Source organism: Rhopilema esculentum, chromosome 1 (assembly GCF_057945365.1).
Source record: "Rhopilema esculentum isolate cy_ngs chromosome 1, ASM5794536v1, whole genome shotgun sequence".
Taxonomy (NCBI): Eukaryota; Metazoa; Cnidaria; class Scyphozoa; order Rhizostomeae; family Rhizostomatidae; genus Rhopilema; species Rhopilema esculentum.
This window is the reverse complement of record NC_142815.1, coordinates 2,746,660-2,766,999: the sequence shown is the minus strand read 5'-3', so window position 1 is coordinate 2,766,999 and position 20,340 is coordinate 2,746,660. Positions and strand designations below refer to the sequence as shown.

The 20,340-nt window shown below is 37.9% G+C and overlaps 1 protein-coding gene across 1 annotated transcript; it reads right to left on the bottom strand.

Moving 5' to 3' along the window:
- Nucleotides 1-314: 314 nt before the first annotated feature.
- On the bottom strand, nucleotides 315-19,354 carry LOC135690201 (glycogen [starch] synthase). Its single transcript, XM_065207684.2, has 19 exons — nucleotides 19,193-19,354; nucleotides 17,421-17,602; nucleotides 16,107-16,145; nucleotides 15,576-15,728; nucleotides 14,247-14,432; nucleotides 13,699-13,713; nucleotides 12,986-13,115; nucleotides 12,558-12,597; nucleotides 11,950-12,027; nucleotides 11,133-11,183; nucleotides 10,095-10,164; nucleotides 9,440-9,546; nucleotides 8,559-8,618; nucleotides 7,484-7,676; nucleotides 6,477-6,603; nucleotides 4,190-4,347; nucleotides 3,336-3,437; nucleotides 2,566-2,649; nucleotides 315-1,886 (listed from the first exon to the last, which is right to left on the bottom strand). Exons 1-19 carry the CDS (start codon nucleotides 19,257-19,259, stop codon nucleotides 1,734-1,736), a joined length of 1,995 nt encoding a protein of 664 aa, XP_065063756.2. The 5' UTR covers nucleotides 19,260-19,354; the 3' UTR covers nucleotides 315-1,733.
- Nucleotides 19,355-20,340: the final 986 nt, after the last annotated feature.

Sequence of the window (20,340 nt, the reverse complement as noted above, 5' to 3'; positions counted from 1 at the left end):
AAACTTTACAAGAAGGTAGACAATCATTTGTTTCTTTATATTTTCAAGAAACAAATGAAGAATTTGAAAATCCCTTCCTGAGAAACAACGAACAATAACAAAGCGAATGCTTTCATGATCTAGGCACCATCTTTTGAAGACCATCTTGTTAGCGCCTCTCTTTGGAGAGCAATTGCTTTGTCAACCCTCAGGGCATTTAATATTTACCGTATCGCGGAGAATGATGGGACAAGGGTTCCCTGCCAATGGATTGAATCTCTCAGGCCAATCAAACTGACCAAAGAAAGAAAAAAGGAAATTAAAATCAACAAACATTAAACAATATTCTTGTTTTCTTTACAAAACCAGCGAATCTTTTTGCATACGTATATGAGTTAATGGTTATGATAATAATCATCACACTGTGATGACGTGCCTGCCACTCGATTCAAGCAATAAAATATTTATGAAGCATTAGGACACTAAGGACACTAAGGACACTAAGAACAGGTTATTAGATATCAGGCTATCTTGCCGGATTATGTATGGTTAAAACTGAAGGGTGCGTTGTCTATAAAGGAAAAAAGACAGGCGTCCGGAACCGGAACATTGCGGGAAATCCGGAACATCGCAGAAGGTCAGGAACTTCACAGAAGATCCGGAAATTTGCAAGAAATTCAGAACGGCATATCATTATTTTGTATTACTAATGGCTACTCTACTGTGCCTAACTAGTGATGGGTTGAAACAGAAAAGAAGGGTTGGTATTATCTTTAATAGGGGGTCATTACAGATGGGGTAGATCGATCTTGCAGTGTTTGCAGCTGCTCCAAGTAGGGCACCAAAGGAAGCCAGAGTCACATTTCTGTTTTGGGTAACAAGATTATCGACTCCTGCCTATAAGAACAGACGATTCACGCTCAGATGGCCTTCCTTAAAGGCTATAACGGGGGGGGGGGGGGCAAGTTGGAGCTCCTTCATCGTAGCACGCTAGCCCTGTCGACGGGTGCTTGTTAGCTTGTGACTAAGCTAAATAAAAAAACTACCTACGAAGAATCTAGAAAATTTGGCAATCACTTGGTTAACAAACGTAAAGTCAATGAAAAATTAAAAATCACATCCACCCCATACCATATTCTCTGTCTTGAGGGCTTCCGTTCTAAAACCAATGAAAAATTTGTACTTTTCTTTACATGGTATTCACCCTTTACAGTAGTCTACCCCTTCGTTGGGCGCCATCTTTGAAACTGACTGTGTCATAGGATAGTGAAAAGGCAAAAGTGAAACTCCATTCATACGAGTTAGACGCACTTTACAAGCGCACATGCGAATGTATTTTAGACTAACCAAGTTAATTATCGGGAAGCAAGCTTACTTATTGTTTTGGCACATTGGCTAGGACCTACCACTCCCCCCCCCCCCACACCATTCTGTGTTTTGAGCATTCAAGCTTCATTCCCATAACTGTACGGAAGTTAGGGGCAAATAGCCTATTCTGAAGGGCTTCTATTTGTCTGGTTACTTTCTAAATCGGATGTGACTATGACGTCACTGTGACGTCATAATCTTGATTGCAGCGATAATAGCTAGATATGCGCTTACTGAAAGATTTTCGTCGCTTCGAAAAACAACAAATTGGCCGCGGAGGGATTCCTTTCTGCCCTTTCTCTATTCTGTGACTCTTCTTGTCCTTTGCAAACATCTAGATAGGTATCTAAGCATTAAAAATTACTTTTGTTCAGCTAACTGAAAACTCAGTGACTTAGGTCTGTGTTTTTCAATTTCTCGCGAATATTAATGAAATCCGCACTTTCTTCTTCGTCAATGATCGATTCAACGTCGGAATCACCATGGATTGATGGTGCAGGCGAGGTTGGCTCAGAAGGAGGCCGCGGGAATCTGAAGTTCTGAAAAGAAGATTGAACAGTGGAGAATTAGAAACGTTAAACAGTGTTACTGTAATGGGGGGGGAGGGGGGGGGGTAGGGGAAGGGGTGATTACCAAGAGACACATAACGAACTACGTCAAGCAATCAATGATAGCCAATTCTTGAGATATCAATATTCTAGAGATTCTAGATAGGAGTAAACAAGCTGGGGTCTAGCCAATCAACAGGCTGTATTCTGACAGCTGTCCATCATAGCTCGAGACTATCCGAATATAGAAATCTGCGACAATTGACTGTCAATTCAAATTTAACTTTTCTCCGAGGACAGTTTGGAATGAAACCAAGAATAGATGGATGATAGGAAGGGAAAGGTCTTGGAAGGGTCATTCCAGAAAGGTTCTTAAACATATCCTGCTTGATTGAGGAAAGACAGCCAGTGGCTTCTCAAATTCTTAGGCTCTCGATTAGGGGATTCCAACGGCCAAAGAGCATTTGATGAGAGCCGTAGACTTGATAATGATGGTTATGATGATGATGTTTACATAGCCTCGTTTTGGTGATGAAAGTCTGGCCTAATAACTATTCTGTAGTCTCATAAAGGTATGAGTAAATTATAGCATTATGGCTTCAAAAGACATTATATAAAACGTATAAAATGAATTAAGAAATATATATGAACTATGGATTACAAAACTTACCATTTCCCTCCCGGGGAATCGCATTCTTGGTGCCTTGTCTGGGTGACATTTTTCGACTGCCAAGGCCCGGGCTTCTTCATAATACTATGATATAGAGAAATACCAATCAAAACTGCGATCACCTAATCAACACTGCGATCATGAAACTATCATTGCGAACACAAAACCATAATTGTGCACACACAATCAACAGTAAGATCCCTCGATCAACATTACGATCACACAGTCAAAAGTGTGATTATGAAACTATCATTGTGATCACAAAAAAGCAAGAGTGATTCAATGACAGAAAAAACATATCGATATCAACAGAAAGACAGAATAAACAAAGTCCATGTTATTATATCAAAACATCAGCACTGTGATCATTCAATCAAGAATGACATCACAAAAGAAACATTTTGATCACACAATCAACAGTACGATCAGAAAATAATCATTGTGATCATACAATCACTGATCACCAAAACAATACTGACAACATAATGCCAAGACAAGGGTCATATGGTGAAAAATTTGATCTCATAATTAAAAGTGTGATCGTGCAATCAAAACTTTGATCACATTATCAACCATGATGATTGTGCAATCAACGCAGCAATCACAAAGTGGACGCAACCAATCAAATAGCTACTGACAATACCAGAGGCCTTTTCAATAAATATATTTGCTAGGCCATGAAGTACCAGTTATAAACAAAGCATACAGATTTATGAATGGCCTTTTATTTGGTAGACTATAAAAACCGGACTAGCCGCATTACGACTCACCACTCCTAGGTTCTTCCAGTCTAACAGTTCACTTAGCCGTTCTGTTCTGTTCCGCAAAATAATTCTTTGCCTTCTACTCAATTGACAGAAATTGAACATATACTAGAAAGAATTTACATAGAACAAATTAAAGTAAGAAAAAAAGAGCAAACATTTTTTTTCAGGAAATCAACTTCATTTGGGACCAAATTTGTGACATAAATATATGAACGCTGTAGAAAGATCGGATGCATCATGACGAAATTAACATTTTTTCTGATTTATGATACGACCATTTTCTAGGACAAGAAATTATACATATCGGTAAGCTGAATTAACTTAATTTAACTAAACCCTCCCCCCACCCCAAATCAAGGCGAAAATTTCACTTTCGGATATGCGACGTGCTGGTAAGTGGCGATACACCGAGTAAATTAGAAATGTGAAAACCCACAAAAAGGATGAGGACAATGTTTTGAGTGGACAGAGTTTCACACACATAAATATGCATTGTTCACGAGAGGGACTAACGTCCTATGACTTTTGAACCACCGTAGCCCCAAAAATGGAAAAGTGCTTTGATTTAAGTTTACAAACGGATGTTGGCGGATAAAAATTGCCAAATGTTGGCGATGTTGGACCCAGCATGCTTTGGAGAAATATTTCGGAAAAATCAGTTCAAAACTTAGAATTATCTTTAGTAAATAATCTTATATACCTACATTCAGGATGTGCTTTCAGAATATTCACGATGAATAAATAAAGAGTAAATCGACTGACTTCAAAAGTCTGGTGACAAATGCAGAATATAGAAATTCTTAGAATAATAACCCGGAAGTACCCAAGGAAAATTCTTGGAAAAAATGCGGAAGTACCTGAGCAAGCTGGTGGATTGACTGGTCAACACCTCTGAATCGTCGATCAACTATAAAAATTCCATACGAGTCCGGATCCGCAATATGCTCTGCCATAAACCTACCGAATCCGGAAAGATTCGTTGAGACGTTCGGAACACCCATCATTGTACATTCAGCTACGACATAAAAGAAAGGACATGAATCCTTCCATTGGGAAAACATTCATACATGAAAGATAACACTAACTTTTATAAAATTACTTTGAACAGTTTTTTGGCGGTACAGATTTCGAAAATGGCTTTGATAAAAGCACACATTTTATAACATATTGGCTAAAAGGGAACATACAAACGAAAAAGCCGCCATTGTGTAGACAGAAGAAGTTCGTTTTCTCTTTTGGACTCCAGTGGTAATCTTTCTTTAGGCTCGCGGCACTGATTGGTCAACTATACCGGTCTTGTGCTTGCATTTTTCTGATTGGCCTATTTCGATCCACAACTGGGTATATATTTTTCATCGTGTTCTTTCAGACCCTTATTCTGAAATTTTATGCTCTTAGGAGTGTCAGACAAAAAAGTTTTTAGCCAACATGTTATAAAATGTTTGCTTTTTCAAAGCCATTATAAATTACCTTGCTCAATAAATAAAGAAGGGCTTCTCTGGTCTGGGCACAAAATAGTTCTTAATTGATGACGATATAAAAATGTATTATTAGAATTATTTAATTTTGATCCCATGACTTGAAAAAGCATCGTTGAATTCTTTGAAATATATGCCAAATCAGTCAATTGTGTTACGAATCGGCAGAAATATGACCACATGTATATTGGCTCTTTCCCCATCAAACCTCTGTAATTTTGTCTGTTCATAACTTTATGAACTAAGTGAAAATAGCAGTGATTCGTTAGCAAACTTCAAGTCTTAAATAGGCCATATCTCACTACATATTGCATTTTGCATTTACACTTTGCCCGGTTAGATTTGCCTGGTTTCTGATAATGAACACGTGCCACAGTACAAAATTCTTATATAACAAAAGTTGATTGTCAACTTCACAGTTCAAAACGAAACAGTACGGAGGGTTGGGTTGATAGCTAATGAACAATCCCCCGTCTATGCAGCCATTAGTGCTATGGCTTGCAATCGTTTTCATGCAAGTGTTTGGCAATGCTGACGGGGGATAACACAGTTTTTTAGAAAGCATCAAAGGGTGGACCAACATAAACAGACGAACGGGGGTGTGACCAAATCCACGATTAAGGAGAGTAAGGAGAATCAAGGTTTATTCACAAACCACAACGCTGTTGATTTATATCACAGCAATATGCCCTTTCTAAAATTTGCAGATAAACACTTATTTTTTGCCTAAGGCGATAAGATCTGTTTTCTGTTAAAACCTAAGTCTGTCCTATTCATTATGGATTTGAAGATGTGGAAAACAGAAACATCATTTGTCTTTTAATACCAAATTGATGTATTTGTCAGCCGTCTTTTCAATCAAGAAAAATAAGTTTGTGAAATGCGATTTAGAGATATGTAATAGAAACAAAATGGGTGTGTTCTTTGATTAGCGTGCTCGTATATTACACTCTTTTCTCAAAAGAATATTGTTTGCAAAAATATTCAGGCTCACGATCATCCAATTTTTAAGATTATTTAAAGAATATTGCTCAGCCTCAGATCGCATATTTGTGTCTCATTTTCCAGCAGTTGCCTGTTTTGCAATGTTCATAACAGGGGATGTCAAAACTGACTTCTCCTTTTTCAAAACACGTTTAAGAGAGGGCAATGTTCCCATGAAACCATATCAGATTTTAAAAATACAAGAATACTTTATGAATATATATATTCAGGCTCAAAACAAAAATTTCTCAAGATATCGGGACTAAAAAAAATTAGTATTCTTATAAAAAAGGGTGGGGAATTTCTCGTGGGGAATTTCTAGTGGGGGAATTTCTTGTGGGGGAATTTCTCTCGTCAAATCTCTGAATTTTATTTCAAAATCTACCATTGTCAAGAATACAAGAGCCATGTGCCTCTGTTTAGCAAATACAGATACATTGACAATAAAAGTCCTATTTTAACAGGAGGATCACGAAACGATAGAAAGATTTATAAAACCTCTCAGTCACGCTCAGGATATAAGGAAAATTTGCTAGTTAGCAAAAAGATGTTACCGATTTCTACATATTAATAGTTTTTTAGACGATCTTAGGAGAGAAGACAATTTTTCTCAACAATCTTTCATATATCCTCGAAGTTGCCGGAAAATGGACTCAGTGAAAATTGCATTGTGGTTACAAACCTGGTGTGTATCCCCACGGCTCATAGTAAGAGGGGAATACCCCAAGATGGCAGCCGCGCACAAACTCTTCGTAGTCTAGCGGAAATAAGGCGTTGGTTGAAGAGAGGAATTCTGGGTAAAATATGACCTGTTAAAAGTAAAGAAAAATTTTTGGTATCGCAAAATTTGAAGATAGCACGAGATGGCGGATAGGATACTGAATTAACTTTCGTCCGACTAAATTTTCAGCTTACTTTTGGTGATTATCCGAAGTTTTTACTCTGAAGACTGTCGGACGAAAATTACTTCAGTATACTGTGTTTCCGCTATTTCAAGCCAAAAATACTCATAAATTCGAGCTAGATATGACGCGTGTAGTTTGATATAAGATGGCAAAATATAAGATACAGGGGCCTAGTTTTAAGGCATTTGACATACATAGGTACAGGGCATAACAAAGGAATTGGAAACTGCTCACGTGAAACTACTGCGCGCTGCTCTAGGATTTCAACGATTCGCAGAAAGGCGGAAACTGTTCACGTGTTTTTCTCTGTGCGCAATTTGATTGGTCAACCGCTCGTGGTCGAGTGGCTGCAAGCAACTTTTACTTGTGTCAAATGCCTTTAAGAAACATTTTTAAAATTGAAATTATATGCAGACTTTTGTCGCATTTCACATAACAATCACATGTCTGAAACCAAAGCAAAGCGAAAATACGAAATTAGAACACGCGAAGCCATAAAGATGACAATCGAATTCGATATTCGAAGGTTCGAACGCTGTTCTGTTCGAAATTACGACCTCTCTCTGATGTTCGAAAATCCAATTCATCATATTTTGCCGTTTTTGTTTCTATCCATTATTCTTCCACCAAATTTTAAGAAAATGCTAGCGGCATGACGAGTAAAAAGGTTAGGGGAGGAGGGGAAAGAATTAACGAGTCAAAAAGGCCAGGGTTAGGTGCTAGGGAAGATTATTCGGTACCTCTCCCCCCCTTTACCTGGCTAACGTAAACGGGATTGGCCTACCTTTACTTTGTCTGTTCTGTGATTAAACAGTTGTATACGACGAATGTGGTTTAAGATTGGGTCGGTCCCATCATCCAGCATGTTGTGGGTAACAATGGGGGGCAACCCCGCTCGTTGGGTTGCAAAGATACATCTTTTTAGCTTGACAAGGTCGTCTTTTACCAACAGCTCATCCTTTTCTGGCAAGCGACCTCTGTGTGGACAATTCACAGTGTCAAGTTTACGCGTGTTTGTAATCAATGAAAATGTCGGAAGGAAGAAGTTGAGAATGTAGAATTATTGGGTCAATGGAAGGGCGTCAAATTAAGAGATCAGGGAAGGGGAATTGATGACGGGAAATCAAAGAAGGGAATCAGGGAAGAAAGGATAGATAACCGAGGGTCAAAGAAGGGGACTAGGTGGGAGATGATAGAGCAGGGGTTCAAATTAGGAAACAAGGGGAGAGAGGAAAGAGGACAGGGAGGACAAAGAAGGGAATCAGGGGAGAAAAGATAGATGACCGAGGGTCAAAGAAGAGGACTAGCTGGGAGAGGATAGAACAGGGGGTCAAATTAGGGAACAAGGGGAGAGAGGAAAAAGGACAAGGAGGTCAAAGAAGGGAATCAGGAGAGAGGAATAGATAACGGGGAATAATAGAAGGGGGCCAGGGAAGAGGATAGAGGACAGGGGGTCGAAAAAGGAAATCAGGAAAGAGGAATAGATGACGGGGAATCGAAGAAGGGGGCCCGGGGAGAGAGGAAATAGATGGGGAATCAAAGAAGGGAATCAGGGGAGAGAGGATAGAGAACAAGGGGTCAAAGAAGGGGACAAGGGGAGAGGGGATAGAGGATCTAAAAAGAGGGTTAAGGGGTAAAGAAACTGAGGACGGGGGATGATCAGAGCAAGGAAGATAGGGAGGAAAAATAGGGAAGGGAATCGAAAGATGTTTATCAGATTGGGATACGGGATCTGCGTAAGGGGATCAAAAAGAGAAGCAAAATATGGCTCAAGGGAGGACATGACGAGAGGAAAATAAAGAGGGGGGACTGAGAGAGGAATTATATATGCTAGGGTAGACACAATACCAAAAGCATACCTCATTGCCGCATCGAAAATCCTTTTACCAACTTTATCATGCACACTTGCAACCGTCTCTCTGAAATAGCAAACGTACTGTTCATAGAAATGTTTAAGAATGCCGTAAAACATGCATACAAAGTTCAGGCTGTCCTCGACATAGCGACAGCGGAATTATGTGATTATTCAACATAGCAGTACAGTTGAATTCTTTTAAGTCGTAGCCCGGATAAATCGGGCTTTCACTTAGTCGGATTGATTCTCAATTTCAACTGGATATTTCTACCGTATTCCAGTCCAAAGTCCTACTCAGGACATTCTCTAGATCGGATAAATTCCTTACTCCCCCCTGAAGATCCGACCCAAGGGTGTAGAGCTAGGGGCTCACGGGGGCTGTTGATGCCAAAAATTGGCAATTTTATATTTTTGCTATTGTTTATGCAACATTTTGCGTTATTGTTATTTTGATAGCACCATACCAATGGTCTGACCTAACGAGGTTCAGCTGTAAATAAACAGATATAATTCATTTACGTTTTTGGTACCGAAAACTCTGAATATGGCAACAAATAGCAGAAACATAGCATACTATAGTATGGTATAGGGACAAATTTACCGCAACCCCACCCAAGATGCGAAGAGCCAGGTTTATTAGAAAAAAGTTTAAAATTCACTCCAAATGAGCTTAAATTTTATTGTACAGAAAAATCTTCATAAACAAAGAGTCAAATTTCATACGAAGATAAAAATTTAATGTACAGAGGTCGAGCGGCAGATAATTGCAGGAGCTATTGTACGTTTCAGTGACGTCAACAATCTAGTAGTCTGCCCCAGTCCCCATCATTTGCTCAAGTGCTTCAGTATGTTTTCGCTATTTCAAGCCATCTTTAAATCACATACCTCAGCTGTTTAACATGGGCTTGCCCTTTCAATGCCTCGACGTTAAAATTGTTCGTTCGTGCAGGGAAAATTAGAAATGCAACGACTGTAATATCGACATCAGCAGTCTAGAAAATAAAAATAAAATATTAGGCCCTTTTCAAAACAGCCTATTTCTATGCCGTTAATTATGTGCAGTTGTCGCAATGAGGTGAATAGAATACGCTCGAGGGTCAACTCAAGGCAGCAATGACCACAGGAAGTGAAGCCAGGAGAAATCTCATTTGCACGGCAAGAACGGAGAAGTGCCGTACAAACACTTGTATGAAACGTGCAGTATTAAGCAAAGAATTCAGGCGAAAATTCAGTATTGAGTGATTAAACTGGAAAATCTGAAAGACCTACGAACCTAAATTATTGGATTTTAAGGAAAATTGGAAGGTAACGCATAATTCTGGACAGATGGTACCGACCGTTGTTTTGGAGGATCTGTAGCGTTTTTTCGCAGTGCCTAAACATTTAAACAAAATGATATTCAAGTGCTGACTTTAATGAGTAAAATCGTAATCATCACATACTGGACTCGGAAATATCGTCCTATTTGAAATTGAAACCATCATATAAACGTCTGTGTTAGACTGGAATGACGTCAAAGATAACATAACGGAATTCTTACCTTCAGCATGTAGTTGAGGCGAGCCAACGATTCAAGAAATAAATCTGCTCCTTTATTTGAATACTCGTACCTTAAATCAGAAGATTTGTGTCAATGACAAGGATTCGACAACCGGCGAAAGTCCGCCGAATATTCACCAAACAATCACTCCCTATTTCAAAGAAAGAGAAATTGAGGCAATGCGTAGTGAGAAATAGAGAAAATGATGAGATGGAAATCGGGGCAATGAGGGGAGAGCAATTGGGGAAAAGAAGAGAGAGAAGTCGAGGCAATGAGAATAGAGTAATCGGGGCACTTAGGAGAGAGAAATTGGGGGTAAAGAGAAGATGGAAATCGGAGCAATGAGGGGAGAGAAATCGGGGCAATGAGGAAAGAGAAATCGGGGCAATTAGGAGAGAGAAATTGGGGGTAATGAGGAGATGGAAATTGGGGGTAATAGGGAAATGGAAATTAGGGGTTATGAGAGAGGAATTGGAGGCAAGAGGAGAGAAAAGTAGAGGCAATTAGAAGAGAGAAATCAAGGCAATTAGGAGAAAGAAATTAGGGCTAAGAGGAGAGAGAAATTGGAGCAATAAGGAGAGCAATATGAGGCCATGAAGAGAGAGAAATTTGGGCAAGACAATAAAAAAATTTGGGTAGAATTTACTAGAACTACCGAAATCGCTCTTTGCAGAAAATTTAGTACAAGTCCGCCGCTTACTAACCAAACCTTCACCGCCTACTTCCATTCTCACTTCAGCGTGACTGCACAAAGTTTAGTCAACTTATAAACGACTACTTTTAAATGTGAGCCTTTTACTTAAGAATTAATGAAAACCCTGGACATTCCATACAATTTTGTCTTTGGCAAAATCCCAATGCCAATTCAAATTGAACAAAATTTGATATTATTTATAAAACACTGGGATATATCTTACTGACTCTCTTTAAACAGAAATTTTTGAAGCAGCAACACAAGATGGCAGTCCACCCTAGTCAATTTTATAAACTTTCGTAATTCACAAAGATTAACAAAGTATTATCGAAAATGTTCTTTACCTTCCTGCTGTGAAGAAGTACACCGTTTTATCAAGGTCAAAGTCATAATGCCTGAAAAAAGAAGACGGGAAATCAGCGCAAATGAGAAAGCTACTCCGTAAAATATCACTCGATAATATCTAGTCAAGTTGGAATCAATACCTTCATAGTTGACATTGTCTAGTCTTGCCTTATTTAAACATATTACTTCGTAATGTCTTTATTCCCCTGCCACTGACATTGCATTGCCTTAATTAACCCGCAGTTAACATTGCAATGTCTTCATCTACCCGCGTGTGACTGTGTAATGTTTTCATTTGCCCGCAGCTGAAATTGCAATATCTTCATTTACCCGCGTGTGACCGTGCAATGTCTTCGTTTACCCGCAGCTGACATTGCATTGCCTTAAATAACCCGCAATTGACATTGCAATGTCTTCACCTACCCGCGTGTGACTGTTTGATGTTTTCATTTGCCCGCAGCTGAAATTGCACTGTTTTCATTTACCCGCGTGTGACCGTGCAATGTCTTCGTTTACCCGCAGCTGACATTGCAGTGTCTTCATTTACCCGCTTGGACTATGTAATGTCTTCATTTACCTGCAGTTCACACGGCAATGTCTTTATTTGCCCGCGCGTGTATGCGTTATATCTAAATTCAACAGCAGTTAACCCAACAATGTCTTTAAATATCCCCAGGTAATTTTATAAAGCTTAAAATAAGTCTAAATTAACTATGTAGGGTCTCAATTTTTAAGTAATTAGCTGTGGAGATGAGTTAATCGATGTTAAATTTTCAACGTCAAATATATTTCCAAAAAACTCAAAAGTTTACATACCCATAGAAATGCCCTCTTACAAAATCATGGATCTTGTCTTTATAGACTGCGTGCATATTCTGGAACTCGTGAAGAGCTCTATGAAATAAAATAATTATCATAAATTATATTTCAATTCTTATGATGGAATCTGATCAAGAGATAGCTGTTGCTCAGAGGGATAGAATAGTCTATGCAATCACTGCGTACATTTGTACTTCTACTTGTTGCTACCTAGCATCCGAAGGTAGTTTTTAGGGCACTGAGAAGCTTATGCTTATCGAGCAGTGTCTTGGTCTTTCCTTTCAATGTGACCACACCTCGTGATTCCTTTTCCTGGAATTACAGAGAGCTGGCGACTCTCCCCACTCTGGGTGAAAGTTTGGTCATGCCAGAGACTCGAACCACGGACTCTTGGGTCTGTAGTCAGCGCCTCTAACAACTGATCCATCCTCGCACCTGCGGAGGTTTCCGAAAAGTCAAAGACGTTTCTTAAGCTACATGCTCAAATACTCGTGCCGTGTACTTGCCAAGAACGTTTGTTATAGGAAGATATGAGAAGTATTTATAAGGTATTTCTTGCATGTTTCTATAAAAACATTAAATCCAAACCATATAAAAATACTTACACATATTTGATAATATTAAGACCATTTGGCGTGATGCAATCTGGTGAAAAAGAAGAAGAAACTTAGTCACATTCCAGAAGGCTCTCTAGGCCATTACTTTCTTTCCCTTCGCAAAGCATTAAAGATATTTTTACTTCACACAAAAAGAACATCAACTGATTAACAATAACAACAAATAGACTTATACAACATCGTTGACTTATAAGCTCAATTAGGATATCAACAACGTGTTACAGGGTAACTATATCCCAGTTAGTCATTTGATTGGCTGATATTGTGAGTGACAGCTGCTTTTGACCAATCAAAGTCACTACATAACATCTCGAGGCATAAACGTGGATGAATATGAATCTTTTTAGACAACATAGTAAGTAGACTAAGATCTTCCGATCTCTGAAACAGAACAGCAGTCGATAAACAGTGTTTACCTGGTCTTTTCTTGAGCAGATGTTCTGCTTCATCAGCCGTGATATGAGACACGGTCGTAAAAACGTGTGCGCAATGGACAGCTGCTCGCTCGATACAGTATCTCTGATAAATACCACGATCGCCGGCTTCCTGTGTTGAGATGAAACAGGATTAAGTCCTATCTTTTGGAATAGGTCATCGCATAGGCTCGATTAATTGGGACTGTACAGTTAGAGAGCGTGAAATTACAGATATTAGGGTAAAAAGATGGGGGGGGGGAGGGGTGGTCATGATAGAAAATGGGCTTAACGAGAAACTAGGGAAAAAAACGGAAGGCACAATTAGAAAGCGTGATATTACCGGAACTTAGCTAATGGTCTATTAGAGTGATAAAAGGGCCTGTTAGACTGATAAAAAGTTCATGAAAGAGGGTATTGCATGCTAGGGGTACCAAAACTGGGTCAATAAAAGATGAAATTAGATTACGGTATATCATAGGCATAATTGAAAAGGGTAAAGAGTTTTATATAAGAAAATTGGCTATCGAAAGAGACAGGGATGATGACAGGAATTTGTACACCTACTTGGAAAATGGACTAAAATAGAGAAAACAGAAGGAACTGGCTGTTTGAAAGTCTACAGAGAACATTGTGGGACATTTGAAACATATAAGGTAGAAAGAAAGGGTTGGGTTTATACAAGATATAAGTAATCAAAACACTGCTAAACTAACCTTATCCACATTGAACTGAAAAAGAAAAGAGGAACATTTTTCAGATTTTATACGAAGAGAGAAAAAAATCGAAACATGACGGATTGATTTGTGACACTAATCAAGAGGATTCTGCTTAATCTTCCTAATCCAAAGCAAAAATTTTAATCTTAAGAGATCTGGTGCATGATCTAATTTTAATCTTTATTGTAGATTCTATGTGAGCAAACTATGTGATTAACAGTTTGATTTTAGATCACAGATTGGTTTTCTGAATCAGACTGGATCATGAAATGGATAGCTTCTCTGGAAGGGATTTCAAAAGCCAATCATGCTGTCAACTTTAGCAAAGAGTTTGAAATTAATAAAAACCTACTAGGGATAAACATTCCTTTAACAAAAGATGAAACAAAGATTATCAGATATCTGAATTTCTATATTGCAAGTGATTAGCATTGTTATAAGGATTTACAAGTCTGGAAATTCGATCTATATGATTTCAGAACAAGATTACTAGGATTATAAATTCTCTACATAGATTAAACAATCCATATTAAGATTACACAAACCTTGGCAAGATTGTTATAAAAGTCAGCACTGGATGCACAAAGATACCTTCCTAGCAACGTGGCATGAGTTGTAAAAACAGTGCATACATCGATGTGTCTCGTTCTGAGAAAAACAAGTCCGAGGCCAGATTGCCATTCATGGAAATGAGCAATGATGAGGGCTTCTGGGTTAATTCGTGCGCGGAACTAAAATGAGGCAGAAACAAAATGGCTCAATAAGGATGGGTAAACCTAGGGAAGTCTTCAGTGGTTTCAACACAAACTTTGGTGAAAAGTTCTCGGAACAGACAAAGTACTTTTGGTAATAAATGGTAACACCAGCTGTTGTGACTTGGACGGAACATAGGTGTGTACCACAGAGAGACATGCTTTCTAACAAGAAGATATATATATATATATATATGATGATTACAAGTGATTATTTATACTCAAGAGAGAGAACCTCTCTCCATGCCTCGTGTATCTAACTCTAATCAATACTGGCGACGGGAGGGCGTAATGCGCTCACCATGTGTCCCGGAGCCCTGGACCCAAATGGAGGTTTTCTGTACCTCCTAATACCAGCTAATGCCAAGTAAAATTTATCCTACATACGAAGTGAACTTATCCTAAATTTTTTATAAATCGTTCATATATATGTAGGCCTATAAACTGGGTGAAGGACATTCCTTAAATGGGGAATCAAAATATAAGGTCAAATAGTGTTGTTTTGGGACAATGGTCAAGAATGTTCTTTCTTTCAACAATTTTTTGCTAAGGATGTCGACTCGAATTAAACGTTGATCAAAATGCACATCAGCTACCAGTTTTCATGTTGCAAATTCCATTGCACAAGAGACAAGCAACAACTGTCTATCAGATGGCAAATTTATCATCAGTCAATGATCGATCAATCATTACCAACATGACAGTCAATAAGCCCTGATATGGGCGAAACCGGTCTACAGCCGACTGTTGAGGTGTCAGTGGTTTTCTTTACTTTACACTATTACTGCAACTCTGTGGGATGGCATACAGTCCGCCAAAACCTCATCACTGCTTTGCGGTGCGGTTCTTGATGATATTGCTTAAAGAGACTGTCGAGTCTCTAAGACTAAATCGTACTTCTTTTCAAACTAAACAGTGGCATCATGAGCAACGCTGTAGCAAATGCTACACGACACAACAGTCAAGCAATAGGATCTATTACCTAATGATTCACATAGACTCTGAATAACACAAAAAGACTCGAAAGAAAAAACAAGCACAAAAAGGATCTAGCATTAATAAAAAATTACAATTAGTTTTTAACAGTGATTTCATTATCAGAAAATTTTAACAAAAACTCACCTCTCCTAAAAACCAGGCCACCAATGCACCAAAAACGACAGCATCAGTTGATTCTTTGTCATGAGAAGGAATCCCAACATGTGACGCGTTCCACAGATCGTTTTTCCACTCGTTGACCATCTTGTACCCAGTCCCAATATCGAACAAAACAACCTGAGAAAATGGATACACAGAGTTGAGAAAAGAGGCACTTAGCTGGCTGGGGAGAGAGAGGAAGGTCATAGAGTTCTGAAGTATGGCATCATGAAAATTCATCTTCTCAGAATTCATGACTTTAGACCACATAATCTGAAAGAACGGCATAAAATAGTTCTTAATATGCAAAATCAGCCAAACATCGTACAAATTGGGAGAGACATTGCCAATAAAGTTTGCTAAAAGAACTGTTATTTCACTTGGTTCATAAAGTTGAGGACCAAGAATAAATTACAGAGATTTGAAGGGGGAGATTCTCTGGCCACAAAGTCTATAATAAAAATTCAAAATCAATTTTTCCTGCTTATCAAAATTGACAAACAAAGCTATACTGACCTTTGGATATCCATCAATTAGCCATCGGCCAAAAGTCACCTAAAAGTATTGACTTTGTCATCAATATCATTGATTACGACAATGAAAGAGTAAAAAAACATAAGGGAAAATAAAGAATTAATAGATATTATTTTTTGGAGGTATGATGAGTTCAAGTCTTCTACCCCCGTCCATGCAGTGAAATTTAATGCACTGACGAGGGATTAAGAAGCAGCAGTTATGTATTTTCCTAACAAGTTAGGGACTTTTGAAACAAAATATATTTTGGCGTATTTCGACTGGTAATAAAGGTATTGTGGGCTGGGTGCAAGTTTACAGCTAAGCTAACATTATCTTAAATATCCTAGAAATTTGTGTTAGGACCCAATCAAGGTATAACAGAGATGGGAACCAAGAACATGGTTTCAAACAGTTGAACAGAGATTGCTTCTGTTAAATATTATGCAAAGAGGATCCACAGAAATGAGCAATATCAAAACATGGCAGAAACAAATCAAAACAGAGATGATGGAGCAAAGTTAGGCCAGGCGGAGGTAGGCAGAGAAAAAAACAAACTAAGAAGAAAATGTTTGAGTTTCAGGTAGCAAAAGAGGCATGTCGATGTGCCAGGCTTAGGCCTAATGGAAACTTTTATTCAATTAATAATTTTCACTACTGATATAAATCAGTAACAATAAAAATGAAAATAATGGTGATAATATATGTAATAAGGCCTTTCTTAAATAATTGTAATAAATCTTAATTTATGTACGTTTTACACCATTGCAGACATACACATTATATATAAACAATAAAATAAGGCATTTCAGGGAAGATTAAATCATGGCTTCTAATTATGGCAATCATTGCAAGTGCATTGACTTGTAAATAAGTGCTTAAAAGTATTGATTGTAAATAAGCATTTCAAACTGGTTCAACTTTTTTAATTATTCAGTTTCATTTGGAAGGAAATTTTAAATCTTTTGACCCAGTGGGATGTTTTAGGCCAACCGATAGGACAAGCTGATCGAGGAAGTTTTGTCAAATGCTAGTCCGACAATCTTATTTGAAATTCTTTATTTTTCAACTGTTTCAAAAAGCAATTCTTGAGAAAATAGCATAAATGCAAATCGAACTCTCAAGACAGAACAGGCTGGTGTTGAAGAGGATGATAGGCCTAAATGAAGGATTATAGGAAAAAGGGTTAACAAAGGGTCTGCAAATTGTAAATCCCAACTGCAAATTAATTTGCTAATGTGTTGGAGATTTTTAAGGCCATTCGCTTCTGGGAATGCGGCTAGGAAAGGGTTAACAGAAAACTACCTATTGTCATACCTTCATGCCCTTGTCCCTCATTGACTGAATGACATCATTCATGACAGATGACTCAGGGGTCATCACCTCCACCTCAGTTTGGACACTGCTCTCATTGTATGGACCAAAGAGGCAATAATCATTGCCAAGTTCGTCAACAGTCACTGCTGCTTTTGATCTGATAACAGTATAGATACCTCCAACTAAAAACACAAGAAAATAAATTAAGCACAAATTTGCTAGCTCCTCCTCGAAAAGTTTATCTTTAATTAGCTCCTACTTATTAAGCTCCTCTTTAACTACCTCCTCCTAAAGACTCATTGCTATCAAGCGAATTGTGTATTTTCCTGTTGTATCTCAACCATTTAATTTAAAGACTCATTGCTAACAATGGGCCTTTGCGAGTGTGGTGACGGTCCAAACAATGGCAGTAAACTTCTACAGATTAACCAAAATTTCAGACTGTCTAAAAATGCATTATGGAATACTTGCATAGCACAATGGCTCATTCTTTAATAATATCTAGTCCTTTTCTTCATTTTTGTTTGCAGTAATTTTTGATGTAGTTAAGTTTAGCATAGTATTTGTATTAAGAGAAAATGTGAGCAAGTGACATGACTTGGGCAGGGCACAAGCTAGCCAGGTCAGAAAACATGTATGATTTTGAGGATGTGTCAATGAGACCAAAGGCAGATTATCAGCTGCCACATGCAAAGCATTTGAACTGCAAGCAATGATACCTATATATAAATTACTATAGCATAATATATGAATTTCTTGATATTTTTGTCACTAGAAGTGCGAGCAAAATAAGTCTAGCCTCGCTGCAAGCATATGCAAGTTTCCCAGCCTGGCGAGCTAGTGACCATTGACTCTGTATGTTGTTGTCATACCAACAATGTTGGTAATTGTCTAAATTTGAGATAGTATTGTTACTGTCAATACTGGCTAATGACAGAAGACAGAAGGCGATGAGATTCTGCACAGCATACAGCACTGTGGTACAAGAGAAACTCAACAGGCTGTCTACCAGATTCTTCATAATTGTGATGATTTTCTAGTATTTTTTTATATTATATACTATCTTTGATTGTATTTAAATGTTAATTTTTTTCTTAAAAAATTAAACTCAACTCTCTTCGTAACAAAAATTATAATCACACTCTTTAGCTATCATATCATATTCTCCTTGTATCTAAATCTATACGCGTATTCCAATTATGTTTAACCTGCAATAGGGCACTGGGCTCGAAAACCGATTCGGTTCTCTTGGTATCCTAAGCAACTTAATTTTGTAGCCTTTTAGTTTTGTAAACTAACCATTATTTTATATTTCAAAATATCCGTAAATTATCTGTAAATTTTTGCTGAATTAAATGAATTTAAATTTGATTATTTAATAAAATAAGGATAGAAAGGAAAAGTGCAAATGATAAGCTAACCAGGAATTTGTGTAAACTTAATGTTTTCAAAAGCAGATTGAATTTTTTGGCAATGATGTGGAGTTTTATTACTTCCATGTTATATGGGACATATGTTATGTCCCAAAAACGCAAGAAGCTTCATGATAAAAGACTTTCCTTTGACCACAAATATTGAATCTTGTTGCTAAACAAGCCTTTTCTCATTAGATCCTTCGATTATATTTCCATCTCAAATTACTCGAACGATATATTCCTGTAATACTTTAGGCCTAATCTCATATAACGTTCCCACCCACCCAAACATTAATCACATGATAGCGAAGTTGGCAACTAAAAGCACTTCCAGATAGGGTAAAATTCACTCCTTACCCTTGTTGGCAACCTCCCATGCCACTTCAAACACATACTTCTCGATTTCGTCTTCAGAATCGCTCATTTTCTGTCAGGATTAGAAAGTACAACCGGATCACCTCTGTCCTTTCAACGTTGCAAGATTCTCCATTTGCTGTCCACTTCACAGGGAGACAATGTCCTTGTTTAGCCTCATTTTGAAAATGATGCCATCAAAATGGCGGATCCAATAAACAAAAGAAAGGTTTCCTCTTTAGACCCGATCTCCAGTGAGATAAAGTTTGCGAAATTTCGCTGCGAAATACTTCACGCGAACAAATTCCTTTGAATGCTTTTGTTGATCTCACGACATTGTAAAGTTTGGAAGCGTGACAAAGGGATACGGAAAATGATTGGCTCCTGAAGGATTTCGTAAGCGAAAAGCGAAAAAGTTAAACTCATTTTTACTTTTTTCACAGAGAAATTCTTCGCGAGAAATCCAAGCAAAAGTTCACTGCACATGCCCAAGACATACTTCGCGCGAACTTTTTCTCATATCGCTGATTTTTTTCTCACTGGAGATTGGGCTTAAGCAAATTATTAAAGTCGGGCAAATTTGGGGGGGGGGCGTTGTCAATCGCCTTTTCCAGATCCTGCCAGCCTTCCCTCCTTCCTTGAAGCTGACGATGATAATGGAGAAGATGAAGACGAAATAAATCTTTCTAAGCGATGTTGATGATATCACACTGGAAAAGGTTGTTGTTGGTTGAAGTTCTAATGTCTATTTTTACATCAAGTTTTCTTGACCAGGAGTAGATTACTTAAGCTCAGTCAGCGTATCAAAGGAAAATCGTATGCATTGAGCGTTTTAAAAGTGGGGGTACGACATATAGAGGCTTTATCCACAATTATAAGGACAGGCAATTTCCAGATTGATTCTCTCGAGATAATCTCCAGATAATCTTTTTTAATAAGTATGGGTGGATTTTAAAATAGCATTGTTAACTAACATTGTAGGTTTATAACTCTTTGTTTGACTTTTGTACTAGGTTTTTTCTACTTTTTATTTCCTTATTGGTTAAATTTAGATTATTTGTACTTTTAATTTGTGAACCAAACGGAAAACAAGTTTCAAACTTAGTTCGTTTCTAGCCTACAACAACCATTTTAAAGCTTTCAATACAAGC